This window comes from Pteronotus mesoamericanus, unplaced genomic scaffold (genome assembly GCF_021234165.1).
Source record: "Pteronotus mesoamericanus isolate MK-2021 breed Mesoamerican mustached bat unplaced genomic scaffold, CSHL_Meso_final contig_69, whole genome shotgun sequence".
Taxonomy (NCBI): domain Eukaryota; kingdom Metazoa; phylum Chordata; class Mammalia; order Chiroptera; family Mormoopidae; genus Pteronotus; species Pteronotus mesoamericanus.
The window spans coordinates 1,147,170-1,171,690 of NW_026555237.1; the positions used below are offsets into that span (position 1 = coordinate 1,147,170).

General features: G+C 42.0%; 1 protein-coding gene across 4 annotated transcripts in view; it reads right to left on the reverse strand.

Moving 5' to 3' along the window:
• Window positions 1-18,881: 18,881 nt before the first annotated feature.
• Window positions 18,882-24,521, reverse strand: part of NRP1 (neuropilin 1) — a 153,718-nt gene continuing 148,078 nt past the window's right edge. For all 4 annotated transcript variants that reach the window (XM_054582292.1, XM_054582291.1, XM_054582293.1 and 1 more), the window contains 2 exons: window positions 23,748-23,798; window positions 18,882-21,775 (listed from right to left, as the gene is read on the reverse strand). In XM_054582292.1, coding sequence (XP_054438267.1) covers window positions 21,486-21,775; window positions 23,748-23,798 — 341 coding nt within the window. In that variant the 3' untranslated portion in view covers window positions 18,882-21,485. The remainder of the gene's footprint in view (window positions 21,776-23,747; window positions 23,799-24,521) is intronic.

A 24,521-nucleotide genomic window follows, 5' to 3' on the forward strand; every position in this document is an offset into this window, starting at 1 on the left:
AACCCCCAAGCTCTACCACTCTGCTTTGCTAACTGATTCTGTGGGTGGCCCAGTTATGTTCCCCAAATTGATCTTTAAGGTCAGCATCCCCAAAGTTAAGCTTGTATGTCATTTTCAACCAGGTATCTAGAAAATTAATCTCTCACAGTTGCTGGGAGATGGGCTGCTGTAAGACAGTGGAGAAATTCTCGTGTAATAAATCCTTTATGGTGAGGATGTTGCTATTAATTAGAGATAATAAAAAGAGAAATTTAGGCAGGAGGATTTCTTGTCTGTACATAAGAGATAGGTATCAGAGGAGATGTCATCCTGTTATAGAGAAATTCCATAACAAGCAGAATGTGAAAGAAATTTCAGAAAAAATTTTGATACTAACCCTCCAAATTTTTGCTCTAGAGGAAGAATATCCTGGTAGGTTAAACCACCCCTAACTTTGTTTCCTCATTTCCCATTTCTACTGAGGTTCCTTGCTGATGCTCACCAAGGCTTCTTTTTTTCCCTCCAAAGATTTTATTTTTTTAGAGAGAGGAGAATGGAAGGAGAAAGAGAGGGAGAGAAACATCAATAGGTAGCCTCTTGTATATGCCCCAATTGGGGACCAAACCCTGATCACAGGCATGTACCCTGACTAGGAATTGAACTGGCAACCTTTTACTTTGAGGGATGATGCCTAACCAACGGAGCCACACTAGTCAGGGCACCATGGCTTCTTTAATCCGCAAACTTTATTTAGTATCTACCATGTGCCATGAACTATTAATTCTATGTGCTGCAGATCCCCTCAGTGAACTAAACAGACAAAAATCATTACCCTCATGAAATTTGCATTCTATTAGTGTAGATGGATAACAAAATTAGTAAGTAAAATATGTGTTACATTAAAAAGCAATAAATTATATGGGAAGAAATAAAATAAGTAGTAGAGATGGGCACTGTGGGTAGGGATAGGGTTTTGGGCAATATTTGCCTTCCTTTCTTATGTTTTGGCCACATATGGACACAAACCCTTCTGCTATCTCCCAGTTGGACAGCTGAGATGCACAGGGACTTTAAAAATTACTGAACAGTACTAAAATGACTAAATGCTAGATGACTAGATATTAAGGGAAATTCAAATAAAAATACACAGTACATATGAGAGGTATAAAGGTTTGCTCCCAGGACTCAAAGAGTCTGTCCCCTTTTACATGCTGCCTCCTAAAATCTTTGTTCTCTGGACACAAAGAGCTGAAATAATTCCATAACCCCATAGCCCAGATTTTTCACTTATCTCCTGACCCACCTCCACACATAGGATGCCCCTTTGCAATCCAACATGCAAGTCATTTTTGACAGGAGCCATTTCATCTCATTTATCTTACCTGACTGACTGCTCCCCCTAAGTTATTTCTCTCCCTAAGACATGATTTATTTCTGGTCTGAGAGACAACTCACTTCCTTGTGTCGTAGGCAGAGTGTATGATCTCATCTGCCTTCCACAGCAGCAGCATGGCTTTGCCCTTGAAAGCTGTGGCAGAGACGCTCACTACTTATTGAATATACATGTGCTCCCTGACTTCTCACAGCCCTGAAAATTTGGTGTGGCCATGTGTCAATCTGAGGCTGCAGCATCAAGAGACTAGTCTTGTGCTCAGAGATTAGAAGCCACACATTCTGGTTGGTACTGCAGCAAGAAGCAGATAACCTAGATCCTTGGAATAGAGCTGTCCTGCAGAGCTGCTGAACCCACAGTCGACCTGGGGTAAGTTAAACATAAAACTTTATGTGTTAAGCCACTAATACTTTGGAGTTTGTTTCTTACAACAGAATAGACTAGCCTAAACAAATACCTGGCCTAAGAGTAAAGTGAGATCATAGTACCACACATTCCAAGGTGTTCTTATAACAGTAGACATTTGGTAACAAGTGCCCTTCACACTGAGGAGGCAGTGCAGAGCAGCACTTAAGATGTGTTAGACAAATCTCGGTTTGAATGTTGGAAATGCCACTTAATAAACTAGTTATGTGACATTAGTTTCATTTCTCAGCCTCTCCAAACCTCAGTTTTTATAACATCCAATCATAAGGTTGTTTTAAAGGTTAATTGAAGCTTCTTGTAAAGTATGGTATGCAGTAAACATTCAGAAAATCTAATAAGGAGCTAAGAAGTTTATGTAGAGTAGATTTGATAATGTGCTCTCTGATTGGTTGAGACACACATATGTGATGTCATAACTCTGTGCTTAGGGAACACAGAAAATACCTAACTGGAGACACTGAAGTGGAGATTCTGGAACCACCCAAACTTAAGAATAAACAGGTGAAATTAAATTGGAGGGTTGACAGAAAGACTGTTTATTCTTACAAATAATAGAAATTTAGGTGAAGAATTGTTGGCAAATGCCTGGCCTGGTTTCAGGAGCTGTAACCCTCCCAACAGCCTGAAGGGCCCCAAGGCTAGAAATAATCAGGAGGCCTTGGAGAAACAGGCTCCTGAGGCAACTTAACCTGTTTCCCCAGGCAGGGGCATAGCTCCTGCCCCTCTGCTTTGCCTTGTGATGGTCCTGGACAAGGATGGGTAAGACCCCTTGGGGGAGGGGCAACCTTAGACATGTCTGGGCTGATAAGGGCAGCATATAAGAAATTGGGGGACACAGAGAAGGGGCAAAGAGGCTTCCACACCTCTCAGCTTGGTTTGGACACGGCCAGAGTCCAAGAAGCAGTCTCCTTATGTCTTGGTGGTTCCCTCCTCCCACCTGGCTCAGGCTTGAAACTGCAGGAAAAACAGCCCTAAAACAGACTTTGCAGTTGCCAGGATAATCAGGCCTAAACGTAAATTCTTTAGAGTGTGCTCTGTTCCTCCTGCATATCTCTGGTCAGCTCATGCTGCGAAGGACCTTCACATTATTTACCCTTTTTCATTAAGGCGCTTGCCCTTGTCTTCATTTTCTTTTGTTTAGACTGGTCTCCTCTCGGACCCATGTAAATCAGTAAATTCCTGTCACTTGTTTTCTTAAAGGTATCTGTTCTCTGTGAAACTTAACATGCTAATGGAATGTGCGTATATATGCATTCCTATTACCTAGCCTGCTGATAAGTTTTTCAATAAAAACCTTGGAACAAAGGATGATGGGGACTTTTCCACTAGGGGGATATGCCACGGCCTTCTCTGGTATGAGGGAAGTGCCCTGTTTGCTCTCCTGGCAAATAGAGAAGTGTTTGCAATGTTATTGTGTTTATTCTCTCTCATCCGTGAGAACAATGGGATGAGCCATGTGGGTTTCAGAGCCCTGCTCCCACCTCAGCTGGCCCCAGCCAGTTTCCCTCAGGTTTCAGGGAGCACTGTGCTCTCTGCGGCACTCCCCCACGGTGGCACACCCCTATAGCCGCTGCGCAGTGTGACAAAGAATACATATAAAATTCAGTACTGACTCAAAAAATGATTTTTAAAACTCCTAAAATAATTTCCTTTTTAATTAAAGGCTTGAATCACAGCAGAAGAATTGCAAAAGATCAGACTAAAATAATTGAGTCTACTTTAAGTATATCATATATTCAAAGTCAATAAGCAATTTGATCATTATTGAAAATTTTCAGGAGTTGGACAAAATTGGAGAGATGATAGCTCTAATAATGAATAAAATAGAGGAGCGGCAAGATGGCAGAGGCGTGAAGGGAAGTCACACTGACCCCCTCCCAGGACCAACCTGGCATTACAACTAAATTGTGGAAAAATCACCTGGAACAAACAACTGAACAAAAATGAGAGAGGAGCCTTATAACCTTGGACAAACAGAAGAATCAGCTTTAGCACAGCCTGAAAGGTAAGGAGTGTGGTAGAGACTTGAGAAGACAGGCTAGGCACCCATGGACAGCAATGCCAGAAGGATATTTAAATGACCAGTTAGATACTGCAGAGAAGAGTGGGGTCTAAACCATAGTGGGGATATCCAGCCTACAACACTAGAGCCCAAAATGTACACAGATAATAACCAGCTGCAAAAAGCAGCAGGATTGCTCTCTGCAAGAGACAGCCAGCTGGAGACACAAAGAACTGGTTAAAGGGCCAATGCATAAATTTCTATTTGCAGTCACCTGCCTTGGGCTCCAACAAAGGAAGGGGCAGAATGGGTTAGAGACGCCTGAGGAGAAACTGGGGAGAAAGGCTTTGGGGAGAGAACTGAGGGAATAGCAGGCTGGATCCCAGTGGTGATTCATCCTCCATACACAGCAGCCATCTTTCTCAGGCAGGCCACTCCCCTGAGCGACAACAGTGTGAGAGGACATACTAACTCTGCCCCCAGGAGGGACTTTGCCCTGCCCTGTGGTGCCTAAGCCTGACTGCTGAGTGCAGAGTGACTAGATTAACAACTGAAGGAGAAAGCCACAGATAGTACATTCCAGGAAGTCTCGAACAGACTGACTAAGGTCAGATGGGGTCGAAATATGACATCATCAGAGGCAGATCCAGAAAGAAAAAACAGTGGTCTCTACCATAGAAGTTCAACCACAAAGTCAGGAAGTCAAGACAGATCAATTTAAGAAGCAGAAGCAAAAAAGAAGAATCTCACAAATGGGAAGACAAAGAAACAACTCCAACGAAGGGAAAGGAGGAATCCCCAGAAAGAGAAATAAATGAAATAGAGACAAGTAAACTATCAGATATTGAGTTACAAACAACAGTTCTAAGGAAGTTCAATGAGCTCAGTAAGCTCTGAGAGAATTACCAAAAATACAAGGAAACTACGAGGAACTAAATGTAAACTAAATCAACATGAAAAAGGATATAGAAACTATCAATAAAACACAGGAGGAAATGACGAATACAATTTCTGAATTGAAGAACACATTAGAAGGAATCAAAAGCAGACTAGATGAAGCAGAGGAATGAATCAGAGAGATGGAGGATAAGATAGAAAAAAGATCCCAGAAAGAGCAATAAAATGAAAAAACTTTCAAAAAAACAATTAAGAGGAGGCTAGGGAAATGCAGGACAACCTGAAACATAATAATATCCATATGATTGGAATACCAGAAGGAGAAGAGGAGGGAGAAGGGACAGAAAACCTGTTTGAAAAAGTAATGATGGAAAACTTCCCTATTTGGGGGAGAGAAAAAGTCACACAATTCCAGGAAGCACAGAGGGTCCCATTCAAGAGGAACCCAAAGAGGCCCACTCCAACACACAGCATTATTAAAATGGAAAATATCAAAGACAATGAGGGAATCCTAAAAGCAGTAAGGGAGAAACAGGGAGTAACATACAAGGGAGACCTGATACACCTAGCAGCTGACTTCTTAACAGAAACACTACAAGCCAGAAGGGAATGGCAAGAAATCTTCCAAGTAATGAAAAGCAAAGGCCTACAACCAAGACTGCTCTACCCAGCAAGGCTCTCAATTAAAATGGAAGGTGAAATAAGGGGTTTTCCAGACAAAAGAAGGTTAAAAGACTACGCCTCCACCAAATCAGCACTGCAAAATATGCTAAAGGGACTGGTTTAAGAAGATGAAGGAAAAGAGTGAGAAACAGAGGAACACAGGTACAAAGGGAATAACAAGTAAGTACCTATCAATAATAGCTTTAAATGTAAATGGATTAAGTGCTCCAATCAAAAGACATAAGTTGCTGAATGAATAAGAAAACATGACCTGCACTTATGTTGCCTACGAGAGACCCACCTCAGAACAAAGACCTACACAGACTGAAAGTAAAAGGAAGGAAAAAATTCCAATCAAATGGACAGGGGAAAAAACTAGGGGTAGCAATACTTATATCAGAAAAAATAAATTCAAAACAAAGGCCATTAAAAGAGACCCAGAAGGACACTTCATCATACTAAAAGGAAGAATCCATCAAGAAGACATAAATATTGTAAATCTTTATGCACTGAACATAGGAGCACCCGAATACATAAGGAAAATCTTGGAGGACTTCAAGAAAGATATAGACAGCAACACACTGATAGGAGGGGATTTTAACACTCCACTGTCAAAAATGGATAGATCTTCAAAACAAAACATCAGCAAGGATTTTGTGGAAGTGAATGATGCATTAAATCAAATGGACTTAACTGTTATATATAGAACCTTTAATTCCCAAAGAAGCAAAATACACATTCTTTTCACATGCACATGGAACATTTTCAAAGACAGACCAAATGATAGGACACAAAACAAGACAACAAATTCAAGAAAATTGAAATAATAACAAGCATTTTCTCGGACCACAAGGGCTTGAAACTAGAAACCAACCTCAAGGAAAAACCTCAAAAACATTCAAACTCATGGAGACTGAATAGCTTGCTATTAATCAATGAATGGGTCGATAATGAGATCAAGGAAGAATTCAAAAAGTTTTTGGAATCAAATAAAATTGAACAAACAGTCCAAAACCTATGGAACACAGCAAAGGCAGCCCTGAGAGGGAAATTCATAGCAATACAGGACTGCCTAAAAAAGATAGAAACACTTCAGATAAATGACCTAATTCTTAGTCTTCAAGAACTGGAGAAACAATAACAAAGCCCAGAGTGAGCATAAGGAAGGAAATAATCAAGATCAGAGCAGAATTGAGTGACATAAATACTAAAAGTCAATTCAGAGGGTCAACAAATTCAGGAGCTGGTTCTTTGAAAAGATAAACAAAACTGACAAGCCTTCAAGCAGACTCATCAAGAGAAATAGGGAGAGGACCCAAGTAAATAACATCAGAAATGAAATAGGAAAAATAACAACAGATACAACAGAAATACAAAAGATTGTAAGAAATCACTATGAACAACTATATGCCAAGAAGTTTGAAAACCTGGGTGAAATGTACAAATTTCTAGAAATATATAACCTTTCAACACTGAATGAAGGAGAAGCAGAAAGCCTGAACAGACTGATATCAGCTGGTGAAACTGAAGCAGTAATCAAAAGACTTCTACCATGCAAAAGCCCTGAACCAGATGGTTTCACAGGAGTATTTTACAAAACATTTAAGAAAAGCTAACCACTGCGATTCTCAGACTATTCCATGAAATCCAAGAAGAAGGAAGACTCCCAAACTCTTTTTATGAGGCCAGCACCATCCTAATCCCAAAACCAGATAAAGAGATTACGAAGAATGAAAACTACAGGCTAATATTACTGATGAGCATAGAAGCTAAAATCCTCAACAAAATATTGGGAAATCACATCCAATACATTAAAAAGATCATCCACCATGATCAAGTGGGATTCATCCCAGCTATGTAAGGATTGTTCAATACTCACAAATCAATAAACGTAATACATCACATAAATGAAAGGAATGACAAACATCATGTGATCATATCAATAGATGTGGAGAAAGCACTTGATAAGGTACAGAATCCATTTATGATAAAAACACTCAGCAAAGTGGGAATAAACAGGGCATACCTTAACATAATAAAGGCCATATATGAAAAACCTACAGCCAACATCATACTCAACGGGCAAAAACTAAAAGTTTTCCCACAAAGATCAGGAACAAGACAAGGATGTCTGCTTTCACCACTTCTATTCAACATAGTATTGGAACTCCAAGCCACAGTGATAAGACCAGAAAAAGAAATAAAAGGCATCCAAATTGGAAAGGAGGAAGTAAAACTATCATTGTTTGCAGATTACATGATAGTGTACATAGAAAACCCCATAAACTCCACCAAAAATACTCAACCTAATAAGTGAATTTGGCAAAACAGTGGGATACAAAGTCAATATTCAGAAATCAAAGGCATTTTTGTACACCAACAATGATTTATCAAGATCAGAAATCAGGGAAAACACCCCATTTGCTATAGTAACAAGAAAAATAAAGTACCTATGAATAAACCTAACCAAACTTGTTAGGTTAGGTAAAACCTGTATGCAGAAAACTATACACTGAAGAAAGAAATCAAGGAAAACAGAAATAAATGGAAGCATATACTGTGTTCATGGACTGGAAGAATTAACATCACCAAAATGTCCATATTACCCAAAGACATTTATACATTCAATTATTGAAATACCAATGATGTATTTCACAGATATAGAACAAACATTTCAAAAATCTATATGGAACCATAAGGGACTCCAAATAGCTGCAGCAATTTTGAGAAAGAGGAATAAAGTAGGAAGGATCACAATACCTGATATAAAACTATATCACAAGGCCACTGTAATCAAAACAGTCTGGTATTAGCATAAGAACAGACACATAGATTAATGGAAGAGAATACAGAGCCTAGAAATAAACCCAAGGCTATACAGTCAACTAATATTTGACAAATGAGGCAGAAGCATAAAACGGAGTAAAAATACACTCTTCAACAAATGGTGTTGGGAGAGCTGGACAGCTACATGCAAAATACTGAAATTTGACCACCAACTTACACTATACACAAAAATAAATTCAAAATGGATAAAAGACTTAAATGTAAATCATGACACCATAAAAGTCCTAGAGGAGAACATAGGCAGGAAACTCTCAGATATTCCATGCAGCAGTATTTTCACTGATATATCCCCTAGAGAAAAGGACATAAAAGAAAGAATAAACAAATGAGACTTCATCAAAATAAGAAGCTTCTGCATGGCTAAAGAAAACATCAGCAAAATGAAAAGGGAACTAACCATATGGGAAAACATATTTGCCAAAGATACCTCGGACAAGGATTTGATTTCCAAAATATAAAAAGAACACACATGACTCCACTCCAGGAAGACAAACAAGCCAATTAAAAAATGGCTAAAGGACCTGAACAGACACTTCTCCAAGGAGGAGATACACAGGGCCCAGAGAGATGTGAAAGGATGCTCAGCATCACTAGCCATCAGAGAAATGCAAATTAAAACCACAATGAGATACCATTCCACACTAGTCAGAATGGCCATCATAAACAAATCAACAAACAACAAATGCTGGCAAGGTTGTGGAGTAAAGATAACTGTAGTACACTGTTGGCGGGAATGCAGACTGGTGCAGCCACTGTGGAAAACATTTTGGAATTTCCTCAAAAAAATAAAAATGGAACTTCCTTTTGACCCTGCAATTCCACTGCTGGGATTATTCCCTAAGAATCCCTAAACACCAGTTCAAAATCTATGCACCCCCAATGTTCTTAGCAGCACAATTTACAATAACCAAGTGCTGGAAGCAACCTAAGTGCCCATCAGGAAATGAGTGGATCAAAAAACTATGGTACATTTACACAATGGAATACTACGCAGCAGAAAGAATAAAAGAGCTACTACCTTTCATGACAGCATGGATGGAACTGGAGAGCATTATGTTAAATGAAATAAGCCAGAGGGTGAAAGACAAATACCATATGATATCACCTATAAGTGGAACCTAATCAATGAAACAAACAAGAGAGAAAAATATAACCAGCAACATTGAAAGAAAATGCAAATGAACAGTAACAAGAGGGAAGGAGGGAGGGGGGTAATGGGGAGAAGAAGGGGAAGGATCCAATCAAGGAACATGTCATAAAGAGCCCATGGACAAAGCCACAGTGGGGAAGGATTGCGGGTGGGAGGTGGGGATGGGTGGGGCAGGGGAAAGTTGTGGTGGGAAAATGGAGACAAATGTACTTGAAGCATAAAAAAATAGAGGAAAAAAAGAATACAATAGTTTCAAAAAAAAAAAAGTTACATCAAGTTCATTAACATTGCCAGCCCCACATCTCTGCAAAAAGATGCTGGGGTTTTGAAGAAGGGTGCTGAATTAGCTCATGTCAGAAATTATAGGGTGGCCTTGAGTGATGTGTCTCAGTTGGTTGGAGTGTTTTGCCACAAGGCAGAACATCATTGGTTCAATTCCAAGTCAGGGTACATGCCTGGGTTGTGGGTTTTGTCCCTGGTAGTGGTACATATGAGAGGGAACTTTACTGATAGATGTTTCTCTCAAACATTAATGTTTTTCTCCCTCACTTTCTCCCACCCTACCCCTTTCTCTAAAAATAAACTAAATAAAATCTTTTAAAAAATGAGGTAGGGAAGATGTCCGAATCACTGAAAGGAGCATCAGAAGGAACAAGGACCTGGCAAGTCATCCCATTCAAGCCTCACAAGGGCAAGACCCAGTTGTAACATTGTAATCAGCAAGCCCATTAATTCTTCCAGAGCAAGTGACTTTGCAACTCCATTAACAGGACAGTGATAAAATTAGGTACTGGCTAGGAATATTAGACATCTATTGAACTCCTACATCATAATAGGTACCATGTCATTCAGATGTGGAGACAGACAGTGTTTCTGTATAGAAAATAAACACTCTCAGGCGTCACTATTGGGCAAGAAAGCTTTATTACCTAACAGTTTCTCACTTAGTTGTAACAAGGACCCTAAGGAACAAAATTAGAAATCATCAAAGAAAGATTAAATAGGGTTTGTGCAGTTTTACCATCAAGATTTTAACATCTTCACAAACTGCTCCATCCCTTCCTCCCCTGACTGTCCTGTGATGAGTAACAGAGTATTTGCTCTGTTTCTGTAGCACTTTGAAATTTTTATCCAACAAAATATTTCATCACCTCTAGCTCTTCTTTCTCAGAAAAACTACATTTAGGCCCCTCAAAAGTGATCAGGCAGAATGTACACAAAGTGCTTCTAAGTGGGATTTCTAATTGACTAATTTTACTCTGTTTTCCAGGCTCTGCTGCATTCAGACTCTTCTGAAAATTGCTTTGTGAAACCTGCAGGGATATTTCCCCAACTCTGAGTGCCCCAAAACCACCACTGGAAGCAAGACACTCTTGCACAGCTGGTTCAGTGTACTTGCAGGCTATGTAGATGCTTCTCACACCTAAATGGATGGGAATACACGTCACCTGGGGATATTATTAAAATGACTCAGCAAATCTGAGGTGTTGCCTGAGACTGTGCATTTCTAACAGGCATCAGGTGCTGCTGCTGCTGCTGGTTCTTGAATAGCAAGGCCCTGCATGAGCATCTCACAGGATAATGCAGGGGTGTGGAAGGATAGGAGTCGTAGAGAGGGGATGAGACCAGATACAGCCTGCACTCTCACTCAACCTCTCTAGACTTTGGATTGCTTGTTGATAAAGTGGAATAATTATAAAACTTACGTCACAGAGCTACTGTGAAAACAGTTAATGTTCTCAAATTAAAGAAGTTCACTGCCATTATCACAGAAGAGTTCCATGAAGTGGGGTTTGCTCTGAAATAATGGGATCACTTCATAGGACCTTTATTGCTGACAATCAAGTGACATGTGTGGGATAACATGATGCTCTCATCTGTATCACTTTGCAGTGTTTCTTTGTGTAGGGACAATGGAGTCAATCAGGCTCCCTCACCTGGATATCCAGAGAACTGGGATTTAGCAGTGTTTCTACATCTGTGCTTAAGGGCCCACATTCGCAGAATCAAGGCCAGTTATATAACCAGAAGGTCAGATACTGGCATCCTGCTGGCTTTGTGTGCACTTAATATATAAGGGAGGTGGGACTTCCTATGGTGTCTCTCTTGCCTTGCAGGGCACGTGGATTGTCCCACCCCAGTATAAAGGCTTGTCAGACCTTCCTACTGCTCTGCTATTTTCTTCCATCTGCCCCACTCCTGTGTGAAACTGCCCGGCCTTGAAAGCTTGCAGGAAAATTGGCATAGTAGGCAGGATTCATCACAGTACAGTATGGAGCCATCAGGATCCCAGGAAGGGGGATTAGACGGGTGGCCCACCACTGGTATGTGGTATTAAGTGGCAGGGCTCCTTGTAGCTTGGGCTCCCCCTCCACGCCCTGCAGCACTGGCCCGATGTTAGTGGTGCACCGACAAGCTAGAGAAGGCCCTGAGGGTAGTAGGGGAGATGCTGAAGAAGCCAGGTGCCTGGGTTGCCATGGTGGGGGCAGGGTGGGGGGCAAGGGCTAGGTGTTTCTTACAGCTTTGCCAACTGTGGTGGAGACTGTATTTCGCGATGAAGCAAAGTTCCGAGAGTTCTGAGAGGGAGGGACAGCATTGGAAGCTTGGGTCCATGGCCTAGGGGAAGACCTCAGGACAGTGGAATTGTGGTGGTCCCCCTTCCCTATATAGTGGATGATTCAGAGGAGGCAGAAGAGGAACTGAAATCCCTGTGAGCTGCCGAGGAGCGTTACAGAAAATTAAATAACAGCAGCTGATGGTGCCTGAGGGGAATCTGGCTGGCCCCACCCAGATGGCTGAAAACATAAAGTACTAACCCTATAATGCAGGCTGAGCTATTAGATCTGGCGAAGCAGTTTCACAGTGGCCTGGAGAGCTGTTGGTGGTGTGGGCCCTCCACCTTAGGGATTCAGGGGTAAATAGTATCATGTGCACTAATAATGAGATGGAAAAGTTAGCTTCCATCCCAACTCACCCCTCCCTGCACCAGTGGCTGCAAAACAGCCTGTGAAACAGGAGTGGGCAGGGATCTAATTCTTTGTTAAAATGGGTCATGCCCGCACCACAGTCTGGGCAGAGGTAGGAGACGTGCCAGACACTGTGAGTAAATGGCAGTCTTACGCAGATTTAGTGCAGATCCTCTGGGAATTGGGCAAGTGCTGGGCCATGTTTATTTTTAATACTCATGGCCCTGATGGTGAATGTTTTATTGCAGGAATGAGGGATTTGATGCTGCAGCATGCTCCCTCCGCTTCTTCTGGATCCCTCATAGCTATTTTGGTCCTGTATGCTGAGTGCCATATTAATGACATCACCACAATGGTGGTAAGTCTGGGAGAGGTGGAGAGTGGGTGGCAGCACAAAGGAGTTTGAGCAGTGTCTTGGGCCCCCTCTGTCTCTCAGGCAAAAAGCAACCCTGTGCAGGTTACTAGGACCCAGATGTGGGTAGATTTTTTGGGTGCTAGAGTAGATTGAAATAAGATTGATGGGAGGTCAAATCCTTACTTATTAGAACTGTGGGAACAGTTGCAAGCAGACTGATGTTTCCTGCAGACACAGAAGAAGGAGGTGAAAAGGAAACCTGAGGACATGACTCAGGAGGCCTGTTCTGTGTATCTGGAAGACCATCTGGCTGTGCTAACCTCCCAAGAAGAAGGAGATATCCTTTGGAACTTTGAATAGGGGGGAGGGCTGAGGAACCCATCTGCAGGGGACAGATGGGACCGGAGGCCACATGTGGAATTGGCTATCCACTGGTCCCCTACATATGTCCAGTGGGTCTTTGCTCTAGTGGACACAGGGGCAGAATGTACTCTCCTGCATGGAACCCTGACAAATTTCTGGGGCCAGAAGCCTCTATTGATGGTTACAGGTGCTGCAGTATAAAGGTGAAGGCTGCGCGACATTCCCTGAGTACTGGGCAATTGCCCCCCTATTAATATACTGTGTATGTGTCCCCCATTCCTGAGTATATCCTGGGTATTGATATGCTCCGCGGATTGTGGCTGCAAACCACTGTGGGGAGTTCCACCTAGAGTGTGAGTGGTAAAAGCCATCGTACGGGGACATGCTGAGCATCCCTCTGTTCAGTTGCTGTTCCCAGACGGGTGATGGCGGTGAAGCAGTACTGATTGCCCAGGGGCCATGAGGAGGTCACGGCAACTGCAGGAGAATTAGAAAAGGTGGGAATAATTAGAGCTGCCCACAGTCCCTTCAACTCCCCCATGTGGCCAGTGAGGAAGCGAGATGGCACATGAAGAATGATTATTCTTCAGATACCAGGAGCTGAATAAGGTCATTGCCCCAATACATGCAGTGGTCCCCTCTTGCGATGGACTGATAGAGCAATTAACAAATGAGCTGGGAACTTACCAGTTTGAGGCTGATATGGCCAATGCCTTTTTCTCCACTGCTATTGCTGTGGAGTGTCAAGATCAGTTTGCCTTTGCATGAGAGGGCCAGCAATGCACTTTTACAGTGTTTCCTCAAGGGTACTTGCACAGCCCAGCTATCTGTCATGGGTTTGTGGAGGAGGACCTGGCTAAGTGGCCATGGCCTGCAGCAGGGCGCCTTTATCACTTCATTGATGATATTTTGAGAGCCAGTGATTCTCTTGAAGAATTAGAAAAGGCATGACACAAGTGTCACACCTGAAGTCCTGTGGCTGGGCAGTCAGTGAAACCAAGCTGCAAAGGCCTGGATTATCTGTCAGATTCTTGGGGGTTGTCAGGTTGGGTAAGACAAAAGTAATCCCCAATGTGATGATAAATAAAATTCAGTTGTATCCTACCCTGGAGCAGCTCCACTGTGAAGCAGCTCCAGATGTTTTTAGGCCTGCTAGGGTACTGGAGAATGTTCGTACTTAACCTCATTCAAATTGTTCACACCTTGTACACTTTCGTGAAAAAAGAGGTGTGCTGGAACTGGACCCCAACCTTGAAACAAGTGTTCCAAGAAGCAAAGTGCATCATGAAATATGCTCAGGCCTTGCATGCTCTGGATCCTGCCAGACCTTGTAAGCTAGATGTGCATGTTACTCAAAAAGGCTTTGGGTGGGGTCTTTGACAACAATTGGAACAGCTACATCAACTCCTGAGATTCTGGTCCCAATTATGGAAGGGCTCAGAGAGGTACAGTACACCCTAATCAAAAAGCAACTCTTGGTGGTGTATGCTGCCCTGATGGCTACAGAGACTATAACAGGAACTGTCCCCATGATAATAAGGACCACTTATCCCATTGCTGGGTGGGTCCAAGACTGGATGGCCAAGCCTCACCATGGGACAGCCCAGATGTCCACATTGGCTAAATGGGGGGCTTATCTGCAACAATGGAGTACTCTGTCAACTAGCCCCCTAGGGGCCGAGTTGCAGGGAGTGTTGGGCCCTGTTACCTATGCAGATGAAAAATCTCCTGCCCCTGACACAATAGAAGAAGTGGAAGCTAGCCCCTTCCGTGAAGGTCAGGCACCTATTTCCTCAGATGCATGGTATACTGATGGGTCCAGCAGGAACCACCCGCTGTGTGAACTGGTGTAGCGATTCAACCAGAAACAGATACAATCTGGTTTGACAATGAAATCAGTCAGAGTAGCCAGTGGGCAGAACTGTGGGCCGTGTGGTTCGTGGTTGCAAATGAAGCACCGCCCCTGACTATTTGCACAGATAGTTGGGCTGTGTACCCGGGGCTAACATTATGGATCTCTACATGGCATACAAATAAATGGATGGTTATGCATAGGTCATTATGGGGGTCTAGTGGCAAGAATATGGGAATTAGGCCACCAGAAGCAAATCACTGTATATTATGTGACCAGGCATGCACCACTTTCCTCTCCCGGGAATGATGAGGCTGATACAGTAGCCAAGATGTGATGTCTGGAAATGGTGCCTGCTGGCCCATTAGGAACAGGAGTAGCCCAGTGGCTACACTGTTGCCTCTTACATGCAAGACAGAAGACCACGATGTCTACTATAAAAACTTGGGGGTTACCTGTCACTTTAGCAGAGGTACAGGAAGCTTATAAGCCCTGTGTTGTTCGCGAGAATGTCCCCCAAGGCCTGTGGGAACTACTGGGCAGATGGTGCGGGGATGGGTACTGCTTGACCTGGTGGCAGGTTGATGTGATCGGACCCCTACCTAGTTCAGAGGGGTATAAGTATGCAATCACATGTGTGACCATGGCCACCGGACTCTAGTCTGCTTACCTCTCATGGCACCCAGATTAGAAAGTGGTGATCGCTGTGCTGGAGTGCTTAGGCACCACCTAAGGGTGACCCTTGATCATTGAAAGTGATCAGGGAATGCAGTTTACAGGGGCCTTAGTGCAAAAATGGGCCCAAGACATGCAAACTGACTGAAAGTTCCATGTGGCCTATCACCACCAAGTTGCCAGGATGATTGAACAGTATAAAGGCTTATTAAAGCAGGGCCTGCAAGCCACAGCTGCCCCCCTTATGTTGAGGGGCTAGATTAAATGCTTCTGGACTGTCCTCCAAACTCTAAATGGGAGGGGTTGGAGGGGGTCCTAGCTCTGATGGAAGCGTTACTCCACTGGGCTGCTGCTCCAATTCAGCTACAAGTACAGGCTAGAAATGCTTCGCTAAAACCAGGCATGGGAAAACAAGGAAACATTCTGTTGCCTGCACCTGAGGGCCTGGAATGCAGACAAGTGGCCACTTGGACATGGCCTTGGGAAATAGGTCCCCCACATACTCTGGGTGGTTCTTGTTGCCCCTTGGGGATAAAGGGTGGAGAGAAACTTGCAAATAGTGTCCTGGGTGATTGGGACATGGCCCCCAATCTTAAAGATGACATCTAGGGCCAGCAGATCATGAAATACTTCTCCGTGGCTCCTTTGTGATATCCTTATGGCCCATTATAGGTTCTTCACTCTTGTAGCAAGTAAATGCTGAACCCCCAATTTAGGCATGAAAGGTGTGGTATTTGCTCCCTGGGAGGCCCCTCTGCCAACCACTTACCGGCTGCAGTCTTACCGGCCGACTAAAAACTTGCTTGTATTTTGCCTGAGGGTTGTGATTTGCCATTGTTAGTTTTAATAAGTGCTCTGTCTTTTCAGCCCTACGGTACAAGCTAATACCTTAGTTGACTGGGTACATACTTATGTTTCAGTAGCTAATCAATAAGCATGCTGGGTCTGCACTGAATTTCCCCTTAGCACAGCGGCCAGTCTCCCATGGTACATCTCTCTGACTTCCATTCCAAACTGGCCTTGGTTACTCCAGTGGAACAGCACACATTGCTTGTGGAATGCAACTTGGACTGACATCAACGCTGGGGTGGAGCACTGTTATGATCAGCCCTGGCCATTAGTCAGCTGCTCCATATGGGATGACTGAGGGTGGCTTACGACTGAGGCTGTGGAGTTCGCTGGTCCAGTCCCCCTATGTATTGAAAACCCTGAAGGACGAGCCCAAGTGGGATGGACTCCAATAGGTCTGTTCCAGATGTCTGTAACAATGTCAGCCAAGCTCTATGGGCATTAGCTTCTGAGACCCATGCTATCAAACGCCTAAGAGGTGATTCCCTGAAGGAATGATGGGCATCCTTAACTACTGAATGGTGGTGGGTTCTTGCTGTCTTGGGTGTCAGTGCTTGTGTTTTGGTTGCACGCTGCTGCAGCTTGTACTACTGCTGCGGCAGTTGGGTACAGGGCTCTGCCCTCCTCACCAAAGGATCCTCAGGGAAGACACCCTTGTGTAGATGGTACAGTGAGGAACTCTGAAGGGGTGGGATTTAGAGACAATGGAGTCAATCAGGCTCCCTCACCTGGATATCCGGGGAACTGGGACTCAGCAGTGTTTCTGTAACTGTGCTTAAGGGCCCGCATGAACAGAATCAAGTCCAGTTATATAACCAGGAGATCCGATACTGGCACCCCACTGGCTTTGTGTACACTTAGTATATAAGGGAAGTGGGACTTCCCACTGTGGCACTAGCGGCTTGCAGCACACATGGATTGTCCCACCGCAGAATAAAGGCATGTCAGACATCCTGACAGCTCTGCGTATTTTCTTCCGTCTGCCCAAATCCCGTGTGAACCTGCCTGGCCTTGCATGCTTGCAGGACACCTTGTAACATTAGAAAAGTCAGTTATCATCCTGCTCTCATATGCGTCTTTGTGCTCAGTTCTACCCAATTTGAGGCTCTCTTTACTCAGGTTCCTCAACCTCCAAGTCAAAAAGTTGCTTAAGATCTCTTGGTGGATATAGTTTAGGAAAATAGAGCTAATTCTTGACAGAATGCTTTTTAATGCAATGCAACAGCTATAATTACCATTGGGAAACAAACATTATGGATGTTGCAAAATCCATTTAATTTGCAAAAGGATATACTGCAATTAATCCCAAATGGCAATTAATAAGTTAGCAGGGAAGACAGGAGTTGAAACAATAAATAATTTTCATGTTTTAAGTTAAACGTTTCAATTCTCATGACACTTACTTCCTGGCTTTGGGAAGTACTGTATAGTGATTTAGTTTAACCCAGTAAGGAAAGCCTAGCTTAGCTGCTAACTTGGCATAAGAAAGGGATGAAAAGCATCTATATTTCAGGTCTTCTCAAACAATGAAACAGAGATAATATTGATCCAAGACCCTAAGCATTTTTCAAAAAGTATTTCTGGATTAATTCTGATAGACTCTTTGCAAGTCATTGTGTTTTCTGGAAACATCGTAAGCATAAATACAATTTAAGTTCAGTAGAGTGATCACCTGCTCTGCCTCTATCTCTGACTCTTTTCTCTAAGCAAAGAGACCTAAAAATCCACTTAGTAGGGAAAACAGCCTATTCTTTTTAATCTTGGAAGGCACAAAAGGTATAAGCATCCAGAAAAAAAGCAGAAATATTGATTCACTGCAAAGAGCTGTGCAGAGCAGCCTATCTCTCATGAAGTTACTATGCTTTCAGAAGTAAGTTTTCCTACAATCAGAAGAAAATAAAGATGGAAGTATTCATCTGTGGATAATGAGGATTAGTGTAGGCCAATATAGGAACAAGTTTTCAGCAGGGCCCTATTCAACATGCTTTAGCCCAATACTTCCATTGGTTTTTTTGTTGCTATTATTGTTATTATTACTATTGCTGCTGCTGCTGCCGCTGCTACTACTACTACTACTACTACTACTTTGGTCCCAGATGGAATAGAATTTTTCCTAAGAATTGCCAAATAGCAGGTGGTAATGCCATGTTCAACTTTGCTCTGTATCTAAATTTAGCCTGGTGCATTAATAAAGACCATCAGATTTATCACCTGTTTTCTACAAGAACACTTGCCAACAGATATTTGTGAATCATTTAAAAAAGAAACTTTACCAAATGGAATATAGAACATTTGACACAAAATTTGGCATTGGAAATCTCCCATTTATAAGGCTAAATTCTCTATTCATTATCTTGACAAGTATCCAATTTGGGTTGGTATTCTACCTCAGGAAATGTCTTCTTAATCTTCTCTCCTTATTAGGATATTACTGTTAAAAGAGGACTTAAAAAAAACTTTGAAATTTATTTGATGCTGGAATAATACCAGTTTCTTTAATAATCACAATGCTAATATAATAAAAGCCATCAGGTTTGGGATATTTTATGAAAATGTTTAATTCAACTGTTTCTTTGGAATGTAGTAGTCATAGTTTGGAATTTAAGTTACAGTTCAGTTCTATGCAGTTTTTATGCTACTCAGTGTCTGAGAATACAAATGTCATTTAAAGTTAAGGCTTTGCTGTTCATTTTGAAACAACAATTTACAAGTGTCATATTGTCATAGAAAATAAAAATTTCTGTAAAAAAAATTTGCACAAAATTTTATGATGGTACAAAACATGAAGCAATAATATACCAGTAAAATGAAAACATTTTACTACAGAAAGTTTTATAGATTTCAATAAAGAAAAAATATGTTATTTTACACCTTTAGAAATTACGAAACAATCTAAAATAATATAAACTGAACATTTTGTAACACTGCCTTTACAAATTAATAAATTTATAAACATATAATTTTTAAATATATTTATCAGTGCAAGATACTTTAAAATTTAAAGTTTCAGTATCATTTTTCCTTGGATGAGGACAACTTTAAGTCCATTGTCTTAAAAAAAATCAAGTATTAGTGCTTTCATCCTGGTATGATTATGACAACTGAATGAATGCCTCTGGGGACAAAAATCTATTCTTATTTCATAGTGATCAATACTTTCCTGGAAACAGAAGACATTCTCAATCCAATTAAACAAAGATGAATGGACCATCTCCTCCATGATGCAAATGCAACTCTCAAAAAATTTTTGAGTGAGACCTATAGCAATGCAGGAAGGGAATTCTAAAGGTTCTTATGTACAGTATGGCATGACACAAACAGATTGAAAACAACCAAAGCTTCTCTGGATTAATTCCTCTGCTGCCTGATCAGATATTTACTTCTATGACTTGTTAGAGGGTTAGGTCTTCCCAGTCCCAAGGCAGGCTTTTCCTTTATGAGCCAGAGGAAGTTTCTAGAAGCATTCATTCAAGTCTGTTTTCTCAGAGTTGCTGCTAAATGGATTTTTAAAAGCATTTGTTTTGACTTTACTAATTTTTTATCACTCACATACTTCACCACCAGGCACCAGGATTTCTAGCCACTTCCCTAAATTAACTGATCTTTCTTCCACTTCCTTGTCTTATCCAATACCAAAACAAGATCTCAGGGAACATTTTTTCCTAAATAGATGTGAAAATCTCATATTTCTGGACATTTGGAGAATTGTATCCAGTCCTTCCTTTGGGTCTCACTTGAAAGCCAGTTGGTATTATTTCTCCTCTCAAGTTGTCATTATTTCTATTAAATGCAAACATTTCTATCAAAGATCATTTTGATTGGAGTAGACAGATAAATGGCTTAAGGAAAAAAGATACTGTCACTTTTACCAGTTAACAAGAAAACCAAAGTTAGACTTTGGAGGGCAGAGTTAGGAATTTCCCTTATTTATTTGTTTTTAAACATAAAGTCTAGTAAAGTTCTTTGCCATTACCAGCAGGTTAAAGCTGCAAGTTCTTTTCTGGACAATGGCAAATGCTTAACTTCTAAGAGAGAAAAAAGACAGAGAGATAGGAGAGAAAGAGTTTACATTTGAAAATACATTCCTTATGAAAGAACCATAGGAGAGAATATTGCAGCTTTATACAAAGGGATCAAGAGACAGGAAATTGAACTATGGAAAAAGCAGAGCAATTAAGCCATGTTGCCAAATATTCCCAGCCCTTGCCTTCCCGGGAGCTGATGTCTCACACTAAAATATACTTTCTCGTTAGACAGTGGGCCACCGGGCTTTGATTAAAGAGCTGGACTTACACCAGCAAGGAACAGAGCAGGTCATTAGTATAACACAATGTGAACTAGTACAAACAAAAAGGCACTTGAGAGGACATGGACTAGCCAGTGCCGAGGATTTTCTGTTGTGTTTGTCGGCAGCACACCCAGTTGCCAGCAGAGTCTGGTAATGGCAGTTTTCTGTATGAAGTTCACAAGCACGAGGTTTAGTACAACACTGGAAAACATCAAGGAAATTTAACGGTATTGCTTCGTAAACAGAGCTGACACACTATATTGGTACTGAGGCTACAGCACTTTAAAATAAAACATCCTAATCCTTCTTTGCCTATGCACGACACGGGCAATTATACACAGGTACAGCTTCAGGAGTCCACTGAAATGCAGTTATTCTAATATACTCTGGGCAATGGGCTACAGGTAACATGTCCGTCAAAAGGGCCCCAGGGAATACACTTGGTGCCAGCATCTTGGATTTTGCACAGTTTCCATAAAGTATTCATAAAAAGAAGAGAGGGGGGAGTCAAAATGAATCAAGTCAATCATACTTGGTCTCAACACCAGCATTTGATTATTCAAATTAAACCAACAGAAAAAAAGCTGACTGTACATAATTCCGATCGTTAACACAGCTAACTTGTTCACGTCTGTTGGCCATACTCTTTGAAGCTCCTGAGAAAAGCCTGGCTCAGCGTCATCAACGCATTTCCCAGCCTGTCCAGTGAAAGATCAACATCAAGTTGCTCTTATGCCCTTCTACCTCAATTCTCCAATTCGTCTTTTCATCTGTCTGCCTTCATGCCTCCGAATAAGTATTTTGTGTGTTCAGTTTGTCTTTTTTCAACTTCACACCATCCACCAGTTCGAAATTATAGTTCTCCAGGGCAGATAAGTTTCTTTCTGATATGCCATTGTGCCAACAGGCGCAGTAGAGCACGACCCCGCAGACGGCACCCAGTAGCACACCCAGGGCACTCATAGCTATGATGGTGATAAGGATGGGGTCCAATGTGTTCAGCACATTGCCTGGCTTCCTGGAGATGTTCCCATCCCCTTCTCCTGTGCCCTCGTATCCTGGAGTGCTCCCTGGGGAGAAAAACAAAACTGGCGACATGAGAACTGCCAACATACCAGACAGAAGGAGACAGAACAATAGAGAAATGGAAGGATAAAGACAAAATCACATGCTCATCTTCTGTCCTCTCCTCAGACGCTGCAGGGGATTTCTGAAGTGGGGTTTGGCTCCCTGATGCCAGGAAACACCCAGGTTTGTGTCTGGGTGTTGGGAATGGAGGTGTAGCAGGGGTAACCGCGGTGGGGGGCAGGGCTGTGGCCCTGACAGCTAGCCTAGCATATGGAAATAACCGATTCTGGGTAAACAGTGGGGTTTATGTTCTAATATAATTCAGATTTCATGCAACCTACCATCTATGCTAGATTATAATCTGTGTTTTTAGTCTTTGGCCAGACACAGTTACTAAGCTTTGCAAAATGCTTAGTCTCATATTTGTCCAGTGACGGATTTAACCATTCTCTGGGTGTTCCCCTGATCCTACCCAGGCACCAGGACACTTTCTGGGCTGCCCTTTCCTGAGGGCATGTCCAGTGCCTGGCATGGTTTACACATGGCTTGTTCTCCCACATGTAAAATCTTCAAGTCTGTCAAGTTTCTTCCAAGTCTACAGTGGTTTCATTCAAGAAAAAGAGATCTTTCAGAACAAGGGAATGCTTGCTGCTGACATTTAAAAGGGACTATGTATGGCTCCAACCTAGATACTAGGTCTTGCTATGCTAAGTTGAACATGTTTAATAATTAGCATCTATGCAGCCCTGGTGGTTTCACTGGAGACAGTCATGTTGCCTTGCAGTTCAGTCCCTGGAGAAGTGTTTTCTTTAGAGTGGAACATGAGGGTTTGTGAACATGGGAGTTTTGGGCCTAATTACCTGGTACTAGAAATGAGACTAAAATGTTAATGTGCATTGTGCATGGCATTTACTTACAGTGCTCACATCAATGAAGATTCCAATCAAAGAAAACTAAAAATATGAGATGCAAGTCCCTAAACAGGAGCAAACAACCCATGGGGGCATATTAATGTTTTCTCTCTTGATAAAACGTTGTTTTGAAACAACCTTTAACAAAGTTTACATCTCAGAGCAGGCTATGTAGCTAAGCTAAATAAGTCACGTGTCTCTGTCAAATCGAAGTCTGGCTATGGTAGGACCACATTGCTAAGAGCAACAGATGTTGATGCCAACAGGTAGGGCTGGGACAAGTGTCCAACGATTAACAGCTGCTGGCCAGCAGGTATGGAAAACTCTGGAAATAAAATAACATCAGATAAGGCCTAACTCTGATCAAATATCTTGAATTGGATCACCAACTAGTGTTCAAAGAAAACACATTTTCAAGTTAATCAGTCTCAAGTTGGAGTCTACCACCTAAATGGCTGTGCTACTTCAGGCAAGTCACTGCCCTGAGTTTCAGTCTCTTCATCTGAAAAGGGGAAAAATAAACCTCAGAGAACAGTTGTGAGGAGTATAGAGATAACCTATGTGGTGGGTAAAGTGCTCGGGGCAGACTAGCTCCTCAGTAAATCCTTACCATCATCATCACAAATCTAGGGTTCCAGTAGAGAGGATGGTAACATATGGACCAAACTCAACAGGTTGTCACAGGCACTGGGTTCCATTGCTTTAAAGACCATCTCTGGATATCAACCAGGCTCAAGCATTTGGGTTGGTTTCAAGTTACAGTGTGGAAATCACTGCAGGTCTTGGGAATGTCTTGGTCTTCACTAGCTCTCTGTTTGCAGTTATAAAATGAGCCTGGCTCCCTTCATTATCCTCTAAGTCCTCTTTCAGCTCAGGTAGGGAAGGGCCTGGCTGGCACCCTGCTCCAGGGCTCAACCACTTGCGCAAGCCAGACTGACACAGAGTCTGGCAGCTTCAGTGCAGCTTAGACTGCATTGTGATAGAAAGTTTTCCTATAAATAGAATGAAAGCCACATAAAATTATTTTAAAAATTGGTCAGGAAGTAAAATTGGTCAAATTTACCTGTTTCATCAATTTTATTTTCTGGGTTCTTTTTATCCAGATCTGCTGGTCCTGACAAGTCAAACAAAATCAAAAAAGATATTTGAACTGTTAACAAAATACAATCATACAAACTACATAAACCTTACACATAGATGCTCATACACACACATGCTCATGGCCCAGCTGACTTTCCTTTGCAGTTTGAGTACAATTGACCCACCACATAACTGCGGAGCGATAGAGACATTGTGAAATGATTATGTAGTGGCACTAAATCCAGGTATGTGGCAGTGATATTAGCCAAGTGTGCTGTTTAGGAGCAGAGAAGGGTTGAGAGAAACAGTTCTGGCATTTGGAGTGTGGGAAATTTGGTGAAAATAAGAAAAAGAAGTGGGGTTGTTCATATGGCTACCAGACTGTGCCTTTGTAGGCAACAGCTTCCTAAGTTTGATGAGTGTTAGTTTGGTTTCTCAGATAATATACTAGCTCTTGAGGCAAGAGACTGTGTCCTGTATGTTACAAAACAACAACAATAACAAGCAACCCTCCTCCACCCAAAAAACCCCAAAAAACAAAAAAATGGAAAAAAAGAAGTCTCTGGAAAAAGTGGAGTGTTGGCATCCCTTACAGTTCTGAGTAGAGGGCTGGGGATTTTCAGTACTTTGTTCACTGCTATATCCCCAGCATTTAGAACAGTGTCCAGAACATAATAGGGGCCACACTAAATATTTGATGAGTAATTATATAATTATTCAAGACATCTTTTCAACAGTACAGCAACAGAAAGTGTTT